Source organism: Lonchura striata, chromosome 29 (genome assembly GCF_046129695.1).
Source record: "Lonchura striata isolate bLonStr1 chromosome 29, bLonStr1.mat, whole genome shotgun sequence".
Taxonomy (NCBI): Eukaryota; Metazoa; Chordata; class Aves; order Passeriformes; family Estrildidae; genus Lonchura; species Lonchura striata.
Window position 1 is genome coordinate 2,131,649 of NC_134631.1, and position 20,915 is coordinate 2,152,563.

Here is a 20,915-nt window from a genome sequence, read left to right on the forward strand (position 1 = left end):
ACACGCAAAGCAAGCAGAATCCTCGCCGGGTTTGGCTTGGCAGGGTCCTTTCGAGGGCATCTGCCCCTGGTGCCCCACAAGGAGCAGGGCCATCTTCAGGCAGGTCCGGTGCTCAGAGCCCTGCCTGGCCTGAGCTTGGATGTTCCCAGGGAGGAGGCACCTCCCACATCCCTGGGCACCTTCTGTCAGTGTTTCCTCACTCTCCTGGCAAAAAGATTCTGCCTTCGATCTAACCTGAGCCTGTTTCCCTCTCCTGAGTTTCAGACCATTTCCCTTTGTCCTGTTGCAACAGAGCCTGTGAGGAAGTTGACTCTAGAAAGTAACAGTTCATTTCTTTCTTTTTTATCCTTTGGGCAGCACCCATTTTTATCATCAGCCAAGCCTCTCTCCAGCCTGACCCCTCTGATCACCGCAGCAAAGCAACTGAGGCAGCAGCAGAGGAGATGAAGCACTGGAGGACAGCTTTTAGTTACAGTAGTTAGTGAGGACAACTAGTTAGTGATGGTAGTTAGCAGTGCTAGTTGGTTATGGTAGTTAGGACAGCCTGTTTGTTATGGCTCTTATGACAGCCTGTTTGGTATGGCAGTTTTTTGAATAAAAACTCTCTTAAGCCTCAACTCCCTTGAGGTGTCCCTTCCTCCTCCCTCCGTGACTCGGCTGCCCGGAGCAATGTGAGGGGAGAGCGGGCCCAGCCTGGCCCAGAGCTGAGCCCCAGCAGAGCCCTGGCAGAGCCCAGAGCAGCCTCGGATCTGCAGAGTCAGCCTGGGAGGAGGCGCTCGGAGCCTTCTGGGCTGCACCCGACTCTTGGTTACAAACTGCGTGTGCTGGAAAATGCCACCGGCTCTGCCAGAGGGCAGAAGGGGCCCGGGGAAGGCCCCAGTGCTCCCTGCAAGGGAAACACCTGCCCTGGGTTTGTTATAGAGAACTATGTCGTTGGTGGCTTTTGCTCTTATGTCTTGACTTCTGCAACGTATTCTTAATCACAACGATTTTGATACAGTGCAATTTGTAATCACTTTTAACTGCTTTTGCTGTAGTATAATTTGTCAGCTTTTTGTGGCCAATGCCCTGGCCCCTGTGTAGCTCATATCCTCAGAACATCATTCATGGATGATAGTTTAGTTTGTGCACAGTGTGAAAAACACACAGGATAGTTTTGGCTTTTGCGAAATATTGAAGTGGATGCCATGTGTTGTGCAATAGAATGTTAACTTTTGCAGAAGTAGCTGTAGTTGTGAAATAATAACTAATTCTTTTATTTTTGTAACTAACTGACAGTAATAACTCAGAGGTATTTGTGAAACAGCCAATGTTGATTTAAAGTACTTGTGGAAGTAGCTATAACCGTCTGCATGGCCAGATAACATTTAAGGAACGGGTGTGCTGAGGACCCTGCCGCTGACCCTTCGACTGTCAGGAACTGTCTCCTGCTGATGTGGAAACCCAGGTGTCCAAGGGTGAGGTTCTGGTGTTTGTATCCCCAATCGTGGGTTCTGTTCATGTTTGATATTCTGTTCTGTGCTCTCAGAACTGACTCTGAAAGTGAAGGTTTGTTTTCCCTTGTTATCAGCTGGCTCACCTCCCCCCATGGTCTGTTCTCCACAAGAGGCTTGTGCGGGCTGGCTTGGCTTGCTTTTGCTGGCTTTGTTTGCTTGCTCTTGCTTCCGCTCTTGCCTTTGCTTTTTCCTGTTAGTTAGTTTAACTAGGCAGTCCAGTTTTTTCCCTGGACTGTTTCTTTCCCTTTCCTTCTTCTGAATACCATCCAACCTGCTCTGGTCTGGGACCTGGGAACCCCGAGGAGCACCGGGAGCCTGCGCTCTGTGATCTGCAGCAGCCATCCCCAGTGCCCAGAGCAATCCCCAGCGCCCAGACCCGGGCGACCACCCCCAGGAGAGACTTTCTGGATTTGCCATCTCTTCAGAGTGGTGAAAGAGTTTTGTTGTCATCTGTTGTTCATTTTTTTAGTGCTGGGGAGTGTTTTGTTTGTTAAATAAACAGGTTCTTTTCCACTTCTCTCAGAGAAAATTCTTCCCGAATCAGGTGGGTGGGGAGGAGCCGTGGGGGTTTGTTTTCTGGGGGCTCCTTCCAGAGGGTTGGGGGATTTGCATTCCAGGAGCACTCAGGGTTGCGGATTGAGGTTATGCCCAAGGGGATCTGGGGTTGGACAACACAGCAGGACTGAAGGTTAAAAATGTCCAAAGGGATCTGGGGCTGGAAAACAGTAACACCTAAAATTCTGCTGGGTTGAGAGACATCCAGGATTAAACCTGCTGGGTTGATGGATTAACATTCCATGAGCACTCAGGGTGTAGATATGTAATGTAGACTGTTTGAAAGTAAAAGGTACCTTGTTGTATGTGAGAGTGAGTGAAAAATAAAAGTGAGTAAATGTAGATGAATGGAAATATATAATATAATGTAGATTGTTTATTTTGAGCTTTATCTCCTTGGAGGCAGGTGGATTGTGTTGAATGGTATTGTGAGAGAAAGGACTTTTTGAGTAGTTGAAAGAAGGTGGTATTCAGGTTGTTAGAGAAAGTGGGAAACAGAGGCAGAGTACTTGTGAAGAAATGTGAGGAATGGACTATCACATCTAAAATGGGCAACACCAAAACACACCAAAGGAGTGTTGAAAAGGACTTGCCTAGAAAAATCAGCAAAAAGGAGTGACAAGGGAAACAGAGGGCAAGCCTGGATTGAGCACTGTACGCACCAGTGAGAAGATCACACGTACCTGCTGTGGGCAGCAACCCCACAGGCAGGGGAGGTGGGGGTATAAGCCAAGCCAGACCTCTGTCATTCCTGTTTCTGTCTCTCATTTGTTGTCTTTTCCCTTCTGAGATAGCAGCAAGATCGTGTCACAAATGCTACAGAAAGTATTACACGGAAAGATACCAAAGTTCCTTTTTGGTACACACACCCATGTCAACAGCCACAGACCCACCCAAATTGAGTACCTGCAGGCAAAATGGGGAAAAACTGCAGTGTACCAGAATAGGCTGGCTTTAGACTGTTTATTGGCTAATGAAGGGGTGTTTGTGGAAAGTTTAATATATCAGACTGTTGAAAATAGATGACAACGGGGAGGTCATCCTAGAAAAAAACAACCCAGACACCAATCCAAAAATGGGAAAACAGTGTTAAAAATTAACTGGTGGGGTAATGTATTGAGGCTGGGATAGTGGAATAAATGGGGATTCTTCCTTTTATGTGTTACAACTGTTATAAATGAAAATTTGTCCAGCCAAATTAATATGAAAAAATAAAATATTTATTTTGCAATCAAATTCTACCTGGCCAGCCACAAGGAAAGAACAGAGCCGAGCCCGGGGTCGGCCCTGGGTGTGCAACAAAGAGGTCAGCCTCAGCAGAGGTTTTTCTCTAAGCCCACACACCTCCATCCTGGCACAAGCGGTTTTTATAGGGAAAATTCTGCCTGAGGCCAAGATTTTGGCAGTCAGTCTTCTCTTCAGAGTCCACATGTTAATAAGATTTTCTGCTTTGGTGATGAGGGAGAACAATTCAGTGTCTGGAGTTTGTTGAATCCCTTGATGAAATTTACGGGAGGGAATGCTGCATTCACCTGTGTCTGCCCAAGGATTTCCATGATATCCATCTCGGGTCCTTCAGGCAGGGATCAGCACCGGGGGTTCCTGTATCTCCCCAGCCATGGCCCATCTCCTGGGGAGCCGCACCTTCTTACTTGTAAATCAGTTTCCAATATACACCCGGTCTCACCTGCGAGGGTGGGGGGGAATCCTAATACAAACGTGTAGAGTGTTACAGTGTTCTAACAAATCTAACAAATATTCAGTGTCACATATATCATATTAGAAATGGCACCAATTATATCTGCTACATATAACAGTATGGTAAATGTAGCTTTGTAGATAAAATGAAGCTTTAGTAGTAAAAAAGAAACTATGTATGTGTGTGTTGGGGGGGGGGATTTAAGGAATGAGATACTCGCTTCAAGGAACACGCAAATTCTCCAGAGAAGAGCAATTTATGGTTTTCTTATTAGAAGAAGCTGGATTCTTCATGCCTTGCTCAGACTTGAAGACCCCGTGGGGATTAAAGAAAACAGTTGACATACAACAGACAGAGTTTTTTGTTTCAAATAGAATGTATGCATAACCATGAAGGATATATGAATATGCAACAGTGTATTGTGATTCCTTCATTCACAAGGTACATTCCTCTTGGCTTAAGTACCAGAGAGCATCTGGACCTCAGATATTCTTTCTTTTTTATTGTCTTGTAATTGTCCTAACTCTAAATTTTTATCACTCTAATTCTATTCCTATTTTTTCACCATTTTATTATTACTAAACTTTTAAAATTCTAAAAATCAAATTATTGGCATTTTTCACAAATTCCTATCAGGAGACAGAGAACCCATTCATCATTTCAATGGCATCATTTGATTACAAGCTGTCCTCGGAATAAGAACCAACCAGACAGCTCCAGCTCCTGACCTTCCTGCCGACCAAGCCACTAAAATGAGGAACACAACATTTCACCAGGGGATGGGATCAGATTATCTGTGAGCAGAAAAAGGAGGAGTTTGTGGAAAACTAAATCTCTCAAACTGATGTTGGCAAAGAGAAGGGGAAAGTCCTGAAAAAGATAAAAGAGTAAATAGGAGATCAGTTTATGTATTGATCCAAACATGGAAAGGATGGGAATGGGACACGGTTTCCTGGCTCCCCGGCAGACCAGGGGTTAAACGTTGGGTGTCTCCTGGATTGTCCCCGGAAAGGGCCCATCTCTGCACAGAGATACCTTTTTTCATTTGTAAATTAGGTCTTTCTTTCTCTGCCAACTGTGGTGTCTCCAGCCCCGGCTGCAGCCACTGGTCATTTAAAACTTGAAGATTTTTTTTCTAGAGGCACAACTGACTTGATGTATATTTTTCATAAGCACGAATTATTCCATAATATATATTACAATGGGGCTGCGGAGATGCCCCTGCAGATCCATGGGGATGCAGAGATCCCGCAGCTGGGAGCAGGGAGGCGTGGGGAAAGCTGCATTTAAGGCTCTGCACTGACTTCTCCTTCTCCTGCTCCGAGTCTTTGGAGTTTTCTGCCAGAAATCTCTCCCCTGCCCCACCCACCCACAGGGCTTGGGGCGGGTTTCCCTTTTCGGGGGAAATCAAAGCGAAGCACTGATGCGCTAACGAGGGGCAGGAGAAGTGAGGCTCCTAGGCTTCCCGCAGAGGCGGAGGCACGGGAGGCGCAGGGCCGGGAAAGCCGTGGCGGGAGGCGCGGAGAAGTTTGTTTGTGTGGGCAGCTCAATCCCGGCTCGGCCCGGGCCCGTGCCGGGGCTGTTCCTCATCTCCGGCTTTCCCCTCACGCAGCCCGGGGGCGCCGAGAGCGCGGGGCGAGGCGGGGCCGTGCGCAGAGCCCGCCCCGAGCTCGCTGCCATTGGCCGCCGGTGCCGTCAGTCGCGGTTGCGGCGCGCTGATTGGTGGGAGCGGGGCGCGGCGCGGCCCCGGCGGCGGGCTGAGGGCGGCCGTGGCCGCGCAGCGCCGCCATTGGCCGAGCGGCTGTGCGGGCCCGGCAGCGGCGGCAGCGGCCGGAGCGCGGTGAGGCGGCGGCGGCGGAGCTCGGAGGCGGCCCCGGCGCAGGTGGGAGCCGCGCTGGGCTCTGCGGGGGCTCGGGGCTGGCTGCGGGCGGAGGGGGCGGCAGGGGGCTCCGGCGGCTCGCCGGTGCCGTGTCCGGCCCGTGCCGGCCCCGGGCTGAGGGCGCTGCGGGAGCGGCTGCCCGCGGTCTCCTTCCCGCCGGGGCCGGGCAGGAGCCGCTGCCGGAGCAGCGCTGGCTCGGCCCGGCTGCTGTGGGTAGGACAGAGGGGCTGCCCCGCGGCCGGGAGCGGGCGGGGAAATTCCCGTCGCCGGAGGTTCGTGTGCCCGGAGGAGAGCGAGGAGTCCTGTCAAAGTGACTTTATTGCCGAGCAGGGGCAGAGGCCGTGGGGCATTTGCCGTGCGCTCTCTGCCGTGGCTGTAGTCCGCAGCCTCCTTTTTATCCTCATTTTCCCGGCCGCATCTCCCTCTGCCTTTGCCCACCGGCTGAGTTCCTTGGCAGGTTCCGACTTCTCGATGTGCCTGGAGCCTGTCCTCGTTAATGTGCACCCTCCTTTTGTATAACAGCCGATATTCATGGCTCTGTTAAGTCTTTGTTTTTCTCCTCGAAGTTCGGGAATGTAGCGGGACTTTGAGCAGCTGTCTGGGTCAATTTGTACCATTTATTGGAACTGATGGTTTCTCCCCTTCTCTACAAGTGCCCGGCCCTATCTCCAGGCAGATTCACTCCTTGACTCTGTTTTGTCCTTCCCGGGTCCTCTTTGGTTTTGGGATTATTCTCGGTGCCCTCATTCCCTGTCCTTTTGTAGCCGTTTGTGGATCAGGAGGCCTGGCTGCCACCTGCATGCCCTGGCTCAGCTGCTGGATGAGCTGCACTGCCAAGGTGTGGAGCATGGTAAAAAGATGAGAGTTGCTGCAGCACAGAAGAGGAGAAGCAGCATTCCTTTAACCCCTGGTGTGCTGGGGAGCCACAAAAGCCTGTCCCATTCCCATCCTTTCCGTGTTTTGAACAATACATAAACTGCTCTCCGATTTCTTTTTTTATGTTCTTCGGCACTTTTCCTTTGTCATCTCTTTGCCAACAGCAGTTTTAGAAATTTAGTTTTCCACAAACTCTTGGTTTTTTCTGCTCACAGATAATCTGATCCCATCCCCTGGTGAAATGCTGTGTTCCTCATTTCAGTGGCTTCGTCGGCAGGAATGTCAGGAGCTGGAGCTGTCTGGTTGGTTTTAATTCCGAGGACAGCTTGAAATCTAATAATGCCATTGAAATGATAAATGGGTTCTCTGTCTCCTGATATGAATTGGTTCGGGTTCCCAGGGGCTGGTCCATGGTGTTGTAGGATTTGTTCTGGTGGCCCTTCAATACTTTTCCCCATTTTAGGGTGCTCCCGCAAGCTAGGGTTGCATCAATTGACCGTTTTTTTCTTATTCCATCATCAAATACTTGAATTCCAGCTGATCTCCCTGAATCTCTTCTAGCAAAACCCCCAGTGCTCTGATAGACCCTGTACAGCACAGACAGTGACAGCAGATGTTGGAGTGGGCAGAGGGATGATCCCCCCCTTATTTTAGTGAAGTTTTCCCAACATTCTCCATTTGCTGTTTCCCTTTGCAGCTTCAGCCATTTCTGTTGCAGAGTCAGAGATCCTCAGCATGGGCTCTGCCTTCAGCTGTGCAGATTCCATCTGTGCAAGCAGGCAGAGCTTGGGGTGAGGGGCAGAGGGAATCAGCCAATTCCTGCCCCAGGCAAGAAGAGCCAGGTACATTGTCTCCACTTTGCCCTGACAGTGTTAATTTGCATTTCTGAAGCTCCTCTCTTGGCTGCCTGTTTATGAGTTAAGGGCTCACTTTTCAATCTCTTCTAGTTTTGCAAAATACAGCCAAGACATGAACATCAAGGAACCCAGACCAAAATTTTGGTTCCTCGAAGAGCATCACAGAAACATACACGAAAAATTTCCAAGGCAATTCACATTTTTCTCCTTCTCAGAATAAAAACTCATTCTCACATCTCTGATCTGAACGTAACCGCCAATATAGAATTGGGAGTAATACAAAAAATACTCTAATGCTCTAAACTTTGCATTGAAACTGCAGGAAAAAGAAAAACTCCACCCATATGTTTAAGGGACCCTTCAGAGACATTTTGGGATCATCATCCCTTTGGCCAGGACCCCTCCCTGGCTTTCCCTTTTCTCCCCTCCATGGGTGCCCTGCCATGTTCACTCCCCGAGGATCCCAGGGCACTCACTGATGAGATTTTCAGTGCTCTCTCCCTGCTGACTCTTCACAGACCCCCTGATGTGTCACTCGTCTGTCTCCTGGTCACTCCCGGGTCCCCAATCAATCCCCGGTGCCGCCGCCAGCCAAGGGAGCCGATCACCCAAAGTGGGTGAGGCACCTTCAGCTGCACTCCCTGCCCGCCGCCCCGGAGGGTGGAAGGAATTCGGGATGAGCCCCAGGATGTGCGAGAAAATTGACATTGCCAGAGGTTTCTGTCCACAAAGCAGACAGACGAATCTTGTAAAATAATTTAATTCCTAAAAATGGGAAAGAGTAGGGGACAGTCCTCATGGGATCTCTCCAATTGTTGGAGGACACAGCTTCCTTTTCATCCTAATTCTGGCCACATCTCCCTCTGCTTTCCTCATTGGCTGAAGTACTTGAGAGCTGCAGACTTCCGAATCCACCTATTACATACCCCCTTAATATGCTCCCCACTTTTGTATAGCAAACGATATTCATGGCTCTGTTAAGGCTTTGTTGATCTTCTGGAAGTTCATTAATAGAGCAGGACCTTGGCTGAGCAGCAGTTTGTGTCATCAATTGATAACATTTTCTGAAACTGATGGTGTCTCCTGTAATTTCCTTTTTTACAGCTCCCTGGCCCTATCTCCGAGCAGATTCAGAGCACCTGTTTGTAAAGACACTTTCCTGTTGTTCCTTTCATGGGGTCCCCCGTTTGTGGGACATCCCCCCTGGAGCAGGGTGTCCCCTCTGTGCTGCAGCCCCAGGGCTCGGGCAGAGCTCAGCCAATCAGAGCCCGCGGCGCTGATGACTCACCAGTTGCCAGGCAGACTCGCAGCTCCCCGCGTTCCCCACCTGGACCCACCTGCGCCCCCCCTCGGCCCCATGGCCCCGCGAGGGGAATTTGGGGAGGTGGGAGTGGGGCAGCGCCAAGGCCGGGCCCCCCCGCGCTGTCCTGGCGGGAGCGGCTGCAGTGGGGACCGAGTGCGGGCGGGAGCGGCCGAGAGCCCAGCGCTGCCCCAGCCCGACCTGCCCCAGCTTCATCCCTGCCCCTGCGCTGGGATGCTGTGGGTGTGGGGGGAAGAGGGAGCCGGCAGTGGGTGCTGAGCCTGGGGGCAGGAGGAGAAGGGAAGGAGAAGCAGGCTTGAGGAACAAAATGGTCAAACGATTCAGGTGGCAGGGGAAGGAGGAATAGCAGGAGGAAGAGGAGTGTGAGGAAGAGCAGAGACACAGGAGGAGGAGGAGGAGCAGAAAGAGGAAGCAGCAGAAGGTTCCACCACTCGCTGTGTCTGCAGCCTCCCCCCAGCCCAGGAGTGCTGCTGCCTCCACATGCAGCAGGTGACTGTGAAGTGGATCCACGATTTTCACGGGGTGAATCTTGGTGTTTCTGAGCTTTCTTGGGCTAAATGTTGGTGCTTTGGTTTTATGTGGCAGCTGAATCTTTATGTTTTGGAGGAGGTTTTTGCTGAGCTGTGATGTTTAGGGAGGTTTTGTTTTGTGTCTTAAAGTTTGTGGGATTCTTGGGCTGAATCTTGGTGTTTTGGAGGTTCTTACAGACACAAGATTCCCAATGACTTCCTGAGATGAACTTGGGTAAGGAGGAACCTCCAGTCCAAGGAGCTCTCCTCTTGTTTTTTTTCCCCAAACCAGGATTTGTAATTTCCAGGGCGTGGCTGGATGGAGGAGGAGGAAAAGCCCCGGAGATGCTGCAGGAGGAGGAGCTGCAAACCCAGCCCAGGGAGCTGTGGGGAGGAAAGAGCTCCCCTGAGCCAGGAAGGTGGGCGGAGATCCAGGCGGAGCTCGGAGCTGGTGCAGAAGCCTCATGGCAGGGAGAAGCCCCACAAGTGCTTGGAATGTGGGAAGGGTTTCAGCTGGAGCTACCACCTGATCGAGCACCAGAGGATCCACACTGGGGAACGGCCCTACGAGTGTGGGGAGTGTGGGAAGAGGTTTCAGAGAAGCTCCAGTCTCCTCGTACATGAGCGGATTCACACAGAGGAGAGGCCCTTCCGCTGCCCTGACTGCGGGATGGGCTTCAAGCACAACTTCAGCCTCACCGTGCACCGGCGCATCCACACCGGGGAGAGGCCCTACGAGTGTGGGAAGTGTGGGAAGGGCTTCAGTCACAGGTCTAACCTGGTCGAACACCAGGTGATCCACACTGGGGAACGGCCCTATGAGTGCTTGGAATGTGGGAAGAGCTTTGGGAGGAGCTCACACCTGAGAAGACACAGGCGCATCCATACTGGGAAGAGGCCCTACGAGTGTGGGAAGTGTGGGAAGGGCTTCAAAGACAGGTCTGGCCTGGTCGAGCACCAGGTGATCCACACTGGGGAACGGCCCTATGAGTGCTTGGAATGTGGGAAGAGCTTTGGTTGGAGCTCAGACCTGAGAATACACCAGCGCATCCACACTGGGGAGAGGCCCTACGCGTGTCCCCAGTGTGGGAAGAGGTTTCAGACCAGCTCCAGTGTTCTAAGTCATGAGCGGATTCACACAGAGGAGAGGCCCTACCGCTGCCCCGACTGCGGGAAGGGCTTCAAGCACAACTCCAACCTCACCAAGCACCGGCGCATCCACACCGGGGAGAGGCCCTACGAGTGTGGGAAGTGTGGGAAGAGCTTCACACAGAGATCAACCTTGACCAAACACCAACGGAGGCACCACTAAGGGAAGCCCTGTGAGTGCCCCGAGTGAGGGAAGAGCTTGGAGTGAGGGAAGAGAGTGAGGGAAGAGAGTGAGGAAAGAGCTTGGAGTGAGGGAAGAGAGTGAGGGAAGAGTTTGGTGCGCTGCTGCAGCTCCATCTCCCATGGGAGGATCCGGGCTGGATGATCCCAAGTGACCCCCGTGGGGCAGAGCCCTGGTGTCCCCGTATGGGGAATAAAACAGAGAGTAAAGCAATGGAGCTGATAAAGGGGCTTGATATCTGAGGCCTGACTGAGCAGAAACTGTGGGAGACACAGACACAGTTTGTCTCCCTGGGCAAGAAGTGGCCAAGCAACATGGTGTGAGACTTTGTGATAAGATAAATGCTCCCAGGTTACTGGATGTCACGAAGAATGTGTAACCAATGGGAAATTGTTACCAAATACAGAGCCCTATATAAGCACCATACAAGTCAATCCCTGTATAAACAACTGGTACACTCAATAAAATTGGCTGTGGTCTAAACTGGGATGTCCCCGTCTCTCCATGGTGGATAACCCTGTTGTGGGTGATCCCCGTTGGGTGGGGGAAGGCGCTGGAGGGATTTCTTTCCCTTCTCCTGGTGCTGCCGTGGTTTGGTTGGTAATAAATTCCCTCCCTGTGCCCAGGCCGGGTCTGTTGTCCCCGTGCCGGTGCTCGGGGCGGGATCTCTCCCGTTCCTTCTCTGCACTGCCGGGCCTCTCCTCAGCCAATGAGAGAACGCGGTGGAGAAGAGTCAGCCAATGAGAGCGAGCGGGGCTGATGACTCACCAGTTGCCGGGCAGACCCGCAGCAGGCAGTGTTCCCCACCTGGACCCGCCCTCCCTGCCCAGTGCCGGCCCCGCCGTGGGGTCCCCCCAAGTCCCTCCCCAGTGCCCCCATGAACTGGGCTGGGTTTAACTGGGAAGCTTTACTGGGAACATTGGGAGCAGGGGGCAGGGGCAGAGTGACAGCAGGGCTGGGGGGACACTTGACCCCCCCAAAATCAGCATCATGATGGAGCGGGGCGTCCTGGCTCGGCCCCAGGCCACGGGGAGGGGCTGCGGCCGCCAGTGGCTCAGGAGCTCTGTGGGCAGAGAAAAGGGGGTGACACCGGGCTGGGGGCCCCGGGGAGTGCACACATTCTAGAGGAGGGGGGACACGACACACGGGACCCCCCAGACATTCTTGCACAGGTAGAACCCGATCCCCAGTGCCAGGAAGACAAAACCCAACTCAGGAGTCTCCAGTTCCTGTCAGCATCTTGCTGCGGCAGCATCCAGCAGCATCTCTGAAGGGTCCGCAGGGGTCAGGATCTCTCAAAAACTCTCACAGACACCCGAGCCCCTCCAAGCACCCTCCAGGTCACTCCCAGCCCACTTAGGATCCCCTGAAACCTTCCTCTTGATCCCTTCCTGACCTCCCCAGGACCCACCAAAGCCCCTCCTGTCCCTCTCAAGATCCCACAGCCTCCTTCCAGTCGCCCCAACTACCCCAGGACCCCCAAATCCTCTCCCAGTCTCTTCCCAGTGCCCACCAGGACCCCCAGAACCCCATCCCACCCTCCCCAGTATCCTTCAAACCCCTTCTTAGCCCTTCCAAACCTACAACCTCCTCTCCCAGTTGAAATCAGGCTCTCTCCAACTCCCTCCCAGGTGCTCCCAGCACATCCCAGTGGCTCTCCCAGCACCCCCAGTTCCTCCCCCGTACCCCAGTTCTGGCTCACAGGGTGTTCCAGACTGAGGTGAGCCCGCCCTGGGCTGGGGTTTCCAGCAGCACCAGGAGCTGGTGGGTCCAGTCCCCGTTGGGGACCACGTCGGTGGCCACCACAGAGAGCTCCTGCTGGCCCTGGAACCACCTCAGCTGGATGGGAGCAGGCGGCCGGGGCCGGGCCAGGAGCTCGAGGGCAGCAGAGAGATGGACATGCTGAGAGGCACTGGGAGAGAGTGGGTGTAATAAATAAAATGGTCGTTGTTCATCAAAATGAGTGTTAAAGGAAATAATTTGAACTGAGTAGGGAATGCAACTAGCATAGAAGACTGTGTAACTAATTATATACAAGTTAACTTTTAGGCCAAGGACAATCTGCAAGGAAGATGAGGAGAGTTCATTCCTGACCACCAAGGGCAGAAAAAAAGACCCCCCAGGAACCAATTGCACCAACGCAGAGTGCATAGAGAGAAAATACGTCAACCGGAAATAAAAAGGGACATATAAAAACAAAAAGGTCAAAGGGGGAAGGTGCTCCGTCGCAGAGCAGAGGCTCCCCGGCTGCCCAGCACTGTTCTTTTGCTTAATACCGCATGCTTAATAAATTCTTGTTAATTGATTTATCTATAATTAGCCTCCCCAGTTGAATTTGTCCATAACAAATTTGGTGCCGTGACTCGGATAAGGGTCACCGGGTGGGAATTCCTAATCAGGGAGGTGCCCCGCTGCCTCTGCAGCGGCCCTGGTGCAGGCTTTTCCTTCCCAGACCCTTACCGACAAACCCAAATTCGGTATTGAGCACAAGGGATACCGGTAACCCCGTAATCTTTGTGCACGAAGCCGGGCGAAGACGCAGGACAGCGTGAGTATAAAAGTGGGGATCCTCTGGGTTGGGCTGGGATCCCAGGACATAACGCGTGAGACGTCCTTGTAGGACGAGGCACGGGCAGAGCTCTGAGTAGTGCGGTTTGCAGAGCCCGCGAGGGGCTGGGCACCAACAGGGGCCGCGAGTGTGTGTGTGCCTGAAGGTGTCCTGGGAGATGGGACAGAGGAAAAGCAAGCCCTCTGCTTCCATGGGGACGGGGACCCCGGTAACGCTTCCCCAGATCCCCCCTGACAGTCCGTTAGGTCTAATGATAAAATCTGGGGATGAATATCCTTCAAGGAAAGGGAAAGATAGGGCAAAAATGATACATTATTGTATAAAAGAATGGGGAGGAAAACAAATCTGTAGTGATAATTTATTTTGGCCAGTGTTTGGAAACTTCAAAGACTGGATTTTCCAGGCATTAAACATTTACGTAAACTCTAAAGAACCTTTTGATAAGGAAGAGAGCAAGTATGCTGCTCTCTGGATAGTGGGGGAAACAAGAGCAAAACTTTTTGCCTGAAGCACCCAGGGAGGGAAAAAGAAAAATAAAAAGCCTAAGGAAGTTCCAACTGCACCCCCTCTACCATACATACCTCCTCCTCCTCCACCCCCACCAGCACCACCAGCAGTCTACCCAGATTTAGATCAAGGGGGAGATTTTGATAACCAAGAGGTAGAAATCCCAGAGCCGGTCCCTGAGGAAAATCGCTGCGTTACTCGTAGTCTAACAAGGGGAGAAAGAGAAAGGGAAGGGCAAGCTCTATATCCATGAAGGGAAGTAGCTTTGGGAATGATCCCTAACCCCAGTGCTGGTCAGCATGGACAACCAACCCAAATTCTGGGAATAGGTTATGTGGAGGTACCTCTCAACTCAGGAGATGTGAGGGAGTTCAAGAAAGAAATGGGAGCATATGGGCCAAATCTTAAAGGAATTTTCTGACCCTATAGCCTGGGACTTCCCATGTGAACAAATTCAGAATCCAGCTGAGGTGGCAAAGTACCTGAAAGATAAATGCCATGATAAGTCTAAGGAGAAAAAGATCATTGCAGTGAGCTGGGCCCTGGCATGTGCTTATCACACCCTGCTAGACACTGTAAGGCAGCAGACAGAGGAAGGGGGGCAGGGAGATAAATCAGCAGCTATCCCAGTCACTCAGGCTGCAGCCAACAGCCCCGGCTGGAAGCCAGCAGCTAAACCAGACAGGGAGCCTAAGCCAGCAGCTAAACCAGACAGGGAGCCTAAGCCAGCAGCTAAACCAGACACTGAGCCTAAGCCAGTGGCTGTTGCTATGACCACAATGGGCCCGTGATGCCTCAGGCCATCAGGGCAGAGATGCCACCTACAAGTGGGCACGAGACCGAGGGGTGGATCTAACCATGGATAGTATTTCTCAGGTGATCCATGACTGTGAGACCTGTGCTGCCATCAAACAGGCCAAGCGGGTGAAGCCCCTGTGGTATGGTGGGCAGGGGTCCAAGTACAAGTATGGGGAGGCCTGGCAGATTGACCACATCACACTGCCCCAGACACGCCAAGGCAAGAACTACGTGCTCACCGTGGTGGAAGCCACCACTGTATGTTGGAAAGCTACCCTGTGTCTCATGCTACAGCCCATAACACCATCCTGGGCCTTGAAAAGCAGGTCCTGTGGAGGCATGGTACCCCTGAGAGGATTGAGTCAGACCATGGGACTCATTTCAAGAGCACCCTTATCAACACCTGGGCTAGGGAACATGGCATTGAGTGGGTGTACCACATCCCAAACCATGCATCAGCTGCAGGCAGAGTGGAGAGGCACAATGGACTGTTAAAAACCACCTTAAAAGCATTGGGTGGGTGATCTTTAAAAATTGGGAGCAGCATTTAGGAAAGGCCACCTGGTTAGTTAACAGCCAAGGTTCCACCAATTGAGCAGGTCCTGCCCAATCTGAGCCCCTGAATATAGGAGATGGAGATAAAGTGCCAGTGGCACATGCCAGAGGTTTGTTAGGAAATCAGTGTGGATCAATTCTGCCTCGAGTACAGACAAACCCATTTGTGGGATTGTCTTTGCTCAGGGACCAGGTTGTACATGGTGGATAATGCAGAGAGATGGAGCAACACGATGTGTACCTCAGGGGGATCTGATTGTGGGGTGAGACTCATGTGCAAATATCACTGTTTGCTGGATGGTGCTGCCAGTGTCTGTACACGAAAACACACAGACATGAGACAGAAAGAAATGTGTACGTGTCAAAGGTTTGAGCAAGTGAAAGATAGAAGTTTTTACTTGATGGAGTTTTTACATGATGTTGAAGATATGGAGATAAGGGGTGGAATGTCCGAAGGTGACGTTATGGTGTTTGTATCTCCAATCGTGTGTTCTGTTTATGTTTGATATTCTGTTCTGTGCTTTCAGAACTGATTCAGAAAGTGAAGGTTTGTTTTGCCTTGTTATCAGCCGGCTCACCTCCCCCCATGATCTGCTGTCTAGAAGAGGCCAGTGCTGGCGGGCTTGCTTGCTTGGCTTGCTTCTGCTTTTGCCTTTGCTTCCTAGTTAGTTTAGCTGAGCAGTCCAGTTCTTTCCCTGGACTGTTTCTTTTCCTTTCCTCTTCTGGAATACCATCCAAACTGCTCCGGACTGGGATCTGGGAAACCCCAAGGAACACCAGAAGCCTTTATTTTCTGATCTGCAGCAGCCATCCCCAGTGCCCAGAGCAATCCCCAGCGCCCAGACCTGGGCGACCACTCCCAGGAAAGACTTTCTGGATTTGTTTATCTCTTCAGAGTGGTGAAAGATTTTTGTCGTCGTCTGGTGTTCATTTTTTTGGCGCTGGGAAGTGCTTTGTTTGTTAAATAAACATGTTCTTTTCCACTTCTCTCAGAGAAAATTTTTTCCCAAACCCTGTGGGTGGGGAGGGGCCATGGAGGTTTGTTTTCTGGGGGCTCGTTCCAGAGGGTTTTCTCCCAAATTTTCCCTAAACTAGGACAGCTCTGGTCTGTCTCTGGATTTTCTTGTGGGTATGGGCATCCCTGTTGGCTGTGTGGGGCCCCCGTGATGTTCAGGACTGGTGCCTGGAGGGTTGTGGGTTGAAGGGCGCTGCTGAGGGGCTGCCAGGTGCCTCTGGCACACCGCCCTGAGAGCGCCCGGTCTCGTCGGATCTCGGGAGCTGAGCAGGGTCGGGCCCTGCTGCTGCTGGGGGCAGCGAGGACGATGTCAAGGATGACAACCTCTTGCTCCACCTGACCACCGGCAGGCTGAAGATGGTGGACTTTGATTCTGACATCTCCTTCAAAGCCAGGTTCCACAGGGAGTTTGCAGATAAGTCCACACGCAGGGGGATGCTCCCAGATTTGGGCATTGCACAGCCTGGCTGGGAACCAAAGGTTCCCCCTTTGCTGGGGCGGATGCAGCTGATCCTTCAGTCGGCTGCCAGGCTGCTTTTGGCAGGGCTGGGGGCATGGGCTGGGGTGGGTACGAAATGGGAGTGGGCTCCTGGCCCTGCCAACAGCCCCCAGCACCCACCGTGCCTCGGGCTGGAGCTGGGCTGGGGCAGCCAGCCCGACACAAACAAACCCCCATGGTGGGAGCAGAGGTGGGACTCCAGACCCTGTGCAGGGGCTGCTTTGCTTTGCAGGCAAGGAAGGGCTTGGGCTGCTCCACTGCCCTTGTTTGCTTTGGGATCACCATGGGGGCAGTGCAGGGGAAGGGAGAAAGCCTGGGATTCCCCAACCATGGTGGGTTTTTCCTTGGCATGCAGGGTTTGGGCCTTCCTTAAGCCCTGACAGAGGTAAGATCTTTGACCTTTTTTCTTGTTCCCCTTTTTGTCTGTAACCTATTTTCCATAATTTGATGTTTGTCTTTCTAGAGGAAGCGTTTCAGGTGGAGTCCAGTCTGGATCAGGACGTGCTTGGGAGCAGCTGCGGCGTGGATGGGCCGTGCCCTTGGAGAAGGCTGAGGGCATCGTTTGGGAGCAGCTTTTCTTCCAGTGGGGGATGGCGTGAGGTGGGTCCTGTCTGCTGGGGATGGTGGGGTCAGAGCTCTGGGGAGATGGCAGCGAGCACAGGAGCGTCCTGCTCTGGGCAGCTGCTGAGGGCTGGAGGTGCCGTGGCTGGCTGCAGGCTGGGCACATGTCCTGCCCTCCTGCTCTGCTCCCAAAGGCAGCAGTGATGGGCAGCTCTGGGCACAGCTCTGGCACGGCCAGCATGGCCTGGGCACCACGGGCGGCTGGGACAAGGGGACAGGAGCCTTCAGCTGACGGGGCTTTCTGGTTTCTCTCCTTGCAGCCGGGCTCTGCGGGTGCTGAGGCTGCTCTGGGCTCTGCCAGGGCCCTGCTGGAGCTCAGCACTGGGCTGCAATCAGCCAAAGGAGAAATGGGGTGACCTGCAGCACAGACTGGCTTGAGCATTTTAGCAATACAGCTCAAGAAAACATGCAGCCACCCAAAAAATAAACTTGTTCAATAACTTCTGAAATGAAATCAATCTGGGATGACCCCAAATGACTTTTTGCAGCTTGCTCAAGCAGTAGCTCAGCCCTTCTCTGAACTGTTCTCTCTTCTCCCTGCCTTTTACATCCCAACTGCTTCCTCTTTTCCCCCAGTGAGTTCCCAGCCTATTCCAGTCTCCATCACACTGTTCCCTTCCTTTGTGCCCCTCGCCATGAGGAAGGCTGAGCCCCAGACTTAGGGACTCATCCTGTCACTGGCTGAGGAGCAGCAATGTCTCAGAGGTCTGGTGGGATTTTAGTGTCATTCAGAGCTGCTCTCCAGCCCCCAGCTCTCCTCACTGCTGAGTTCCCTCTCCTTTTTCCTTGTCCTTGCAGCAGGATGAGCTCTGTGAATCCCCTGGAGCCTCCCCACTCTTTCCAGCCCACACACCCACCTCAGTTAGGCTGAAGCTGCAGCTTCTCTGTCTCCTCTGGCACACCAGTGCAGTCCCCTGTGCGGGGAGCCCCAGCCCCAGAGCACAGCACTCAGCAGTGCAGTCGGGGCTGGAGCAGCTGCCCTGCAGCCCTGGCTTGGCTCTTTGTGGCAGGGAATGCTCCCTGTTTGCAGCTGTCCCTGCAGGATGGCCCCAGGGCAGAGCCCAGCCGGGCTCCCACTGCAGCCCCTGAAGCTTGGGGCAGACAGTGGTCCTATAGCTGAGGTTCACGGGGAGCTCCCGGAGCTGTGCCTCGCACTCTGTTGCCGTGTCACTGTGCAGGCTGGCTTGTACGGGGTGAATGTACCAGCCCTGCTTTGACTGACAGGGGCCGGGCCCATCACATCTCTCCCAAGGCTGCAGGCATTGCCCAGGCCAGAATCTGAAGGGGCACAGAGATCAGAGCAGTGAAATCCAGACTGGGTTTTCAAAGGTCCTTTAGAAGGAAGGGCTTGAGAATAAATGTGCTCTGTTTGCCACATAAACATCGGGGTGAGTGGTCTCTTTGGCTCCAACCCATATTCCTCCCTGAGCCAACATTACCCACTCCTTCACACGTCCCCCTCGTGCCTTCCCACTGCCTTGTCCTGTCAGGGCTCCCACAGCCCCTCATCCCTTTGTGGCCCCGTCTCCTCAGGTTCTCCCCAGCCCGGCCAACCTGCTCGGCAGCAGCACCGCAGCCCCACAGGAGCTCCAGAGGAGCCCCACCAAGAGGCACCTGGGAGCCCTCAGCAATCCAGCCAGGAACACACGGGCAGGAGGACACGGATGGCGCTTCCTGCCTGGGACAGGGCTTGTGGCCATCTCCAGGCACCGCTCTCACAGAGATCCCCACAGCTCCAGCCCCTGCCCATCTGCTCTGTGGGCAGCACAGAGGCTTCAGCAGAACCACCAAAGGTCAAGGGGCTTCTGGCCATTTTCCCTGCAACCCTGCATGCCTGGGCAGCTTGCTGAGCCCAGGAACCCTTTTCTCCCTCTTCCCCTAGGCCCCGCAGAGCCTGGGCAGCAAAAGAAAGATCCTGGGAGTCTGTCTATAGCAACACATCCTATATTTATACGCTAAAGAAAAAAAAAAAGAAAGAAAAGAACAACCTTAAAGAAACAAAACATTTCTGCTGGCTCAGGTGGCCCCAGCAGACAGAGCCTATGGGATCAGCTCTCTGCAGAGCTGCAGCAGCGCAGCCAGCCGAGCCCTGACAGACGAGGCCGTCTCCTCCATGCCCTGCAGAGCCGATCACGCAGGCTGTCAAAGGTGGAATATGGAGCTCTCTCTGCTTCCTGGAGAATGTACAATACTTGAACTGCCAGGCTTGCGACGGCAACGCTGTTGTCATTTTCCATGCCTTCAAGGGCTGAAAGAGAGAGGAACAGAGCCATGGTCAGTTCCCACATCTGAGGGGACCCGAGGGGACTCTGTGCCAGGGCCATCCCAGCAGGCTCTGGCCATGGCCAGAGGGAGCAGAGACCAGCCAGATCAGTCCGAAGCTGCTGGCCACGAATCCCCCAGGTGCCCTGAAAGCTCTGTGTGCTCTGCCCACGCCGGCCCTGGTCCGCACAGGGAGCAGAGCCCTCCGCAGCTGGGGCAGGGCTCGCAGCTCCCCCGGCAGCCCCCGCTGGCAGCCCGCTGCCCTCACTCACCCTCAGAGAGGAGCTGGAGCTCTTCCTTCCTCCCCCTCAGGTGCCGCCCGGCCGTCCCTGGGAACACAGAGCCTGTCAGGCCCAGGGCACAGCTCCCTGCCAGCGGCGCCGCCAGCCCTGTGCCCACACGCCCTCCTGGCCCGGCTCGTGGCTCACCCATGAACCTGACGGCCGCCTCTCGCAGGGGCTCCTGTGGGCTCTGCAGGTAGGGCAGGGCCCGGCGCAGGTGCTCGGCCACGCTGCTGCTGTCCTCTGCCAGCTGGAGAGAGCGGCAGGAGGGAAGGGTTGGCCCCGCAGCCCCCCGGGCCGGGGCTCCATGGGCACCCGGCTGGGGCCGCAGGAGCCTGGAGCAGAGCCCGCGCGGCCTCGGGCTGCAGCAGCGGGCAGGGGCACAGCTGCCAGCCCGCACACCGAGCACCGCGCTCAGGGGCTGCTCCAGGCTGGGGCTGCGGCTTCCCGGCCCTCCTTACCAGGCACTCGGGGAACTGCCACAGCTTCTGGTTCTTCACCAGCTGTTCAAGGTCCCTCCTCCTGAGGAACTCGGCTGCACAAAGCAGTGTTTCCTGAGAAGCCTGGAGAGCAGCAGAGACGCGGAGATGGCCCCAGAGCCCAGGGCGCAGGACCCCGTCCCTGTGCCAAGGCCAGCAGGAGCTGCAGCCTGCGAGGCGCCAGGGCAGGGCCAGCCCAGCCCCTACCAGGGGCCAGCGGCAGCTGCCGAGTCCTCACCTCTGCCACTCGCTGGTTCTCATCGTGGCAGTGGAAGAAGAGTGGCAGCAGGCTCTGGCGCACGTGTGCATTCAGGACCTTTCTCTCCTCTTCTGGAAAAAAATCCAGCATCTCTCGGAAGACAAACAGGGAGCACAACTGCACCTCGCTGTCCTCCTGTAGGAAAGGAAGGAAGAAAGACCTCAGTGTCAGTTGCTTCAGGCCCACCTGGGCACAGCCTGTGAGTGCACAGGGCACAAAGTGTGCGGGCAGCACCCGCTGGCCGTGGCTGGAGGCGCAGAGCCTTACGTTGTCAAAGAGTGGCAGGAGCGCCTCAGCCAGCTGCAGGGCGAGGGTGCTGGTTACTGGGGCACCATTGCAGAGGAACAAACCCCTGAGGAGAACCGTGGTCATCCTGAGCATGACGCTGTCATCTTCCTTCAGGAGCTCCACGAGCCTTTCATGCAGGCTCCACATCCTTATGGCCATCTACTTGTGGAACACAAGTGTGTGAAACACTATCCTGCTGCCACAGGGCCCAGGGGCCAAAGGCCTGTGCCAAAGCCCTGGGGCAGCTGCAGCAGGAGGCA

General features: G+C 54.0%; 1 protein-coding gene across 1 annotated transcript in view; it reads left to right on the forward strand.

The window, feature by feature from the left end:
• The window catches only part of LOC144247628 (uncharacterized), a 643,963-nt gene that overhangs the window by 436,748 nt on the left and 186,300 nt on the right, over positions 1-20,915 (forward strand). Inside the window, 1 exon segment of the mRNA XM_077788936.1 lies at positions 9,654-10,472. Coding sequence (XP_077645062.1) covers positions 9,654-10,472 — 819 coding nt within the window.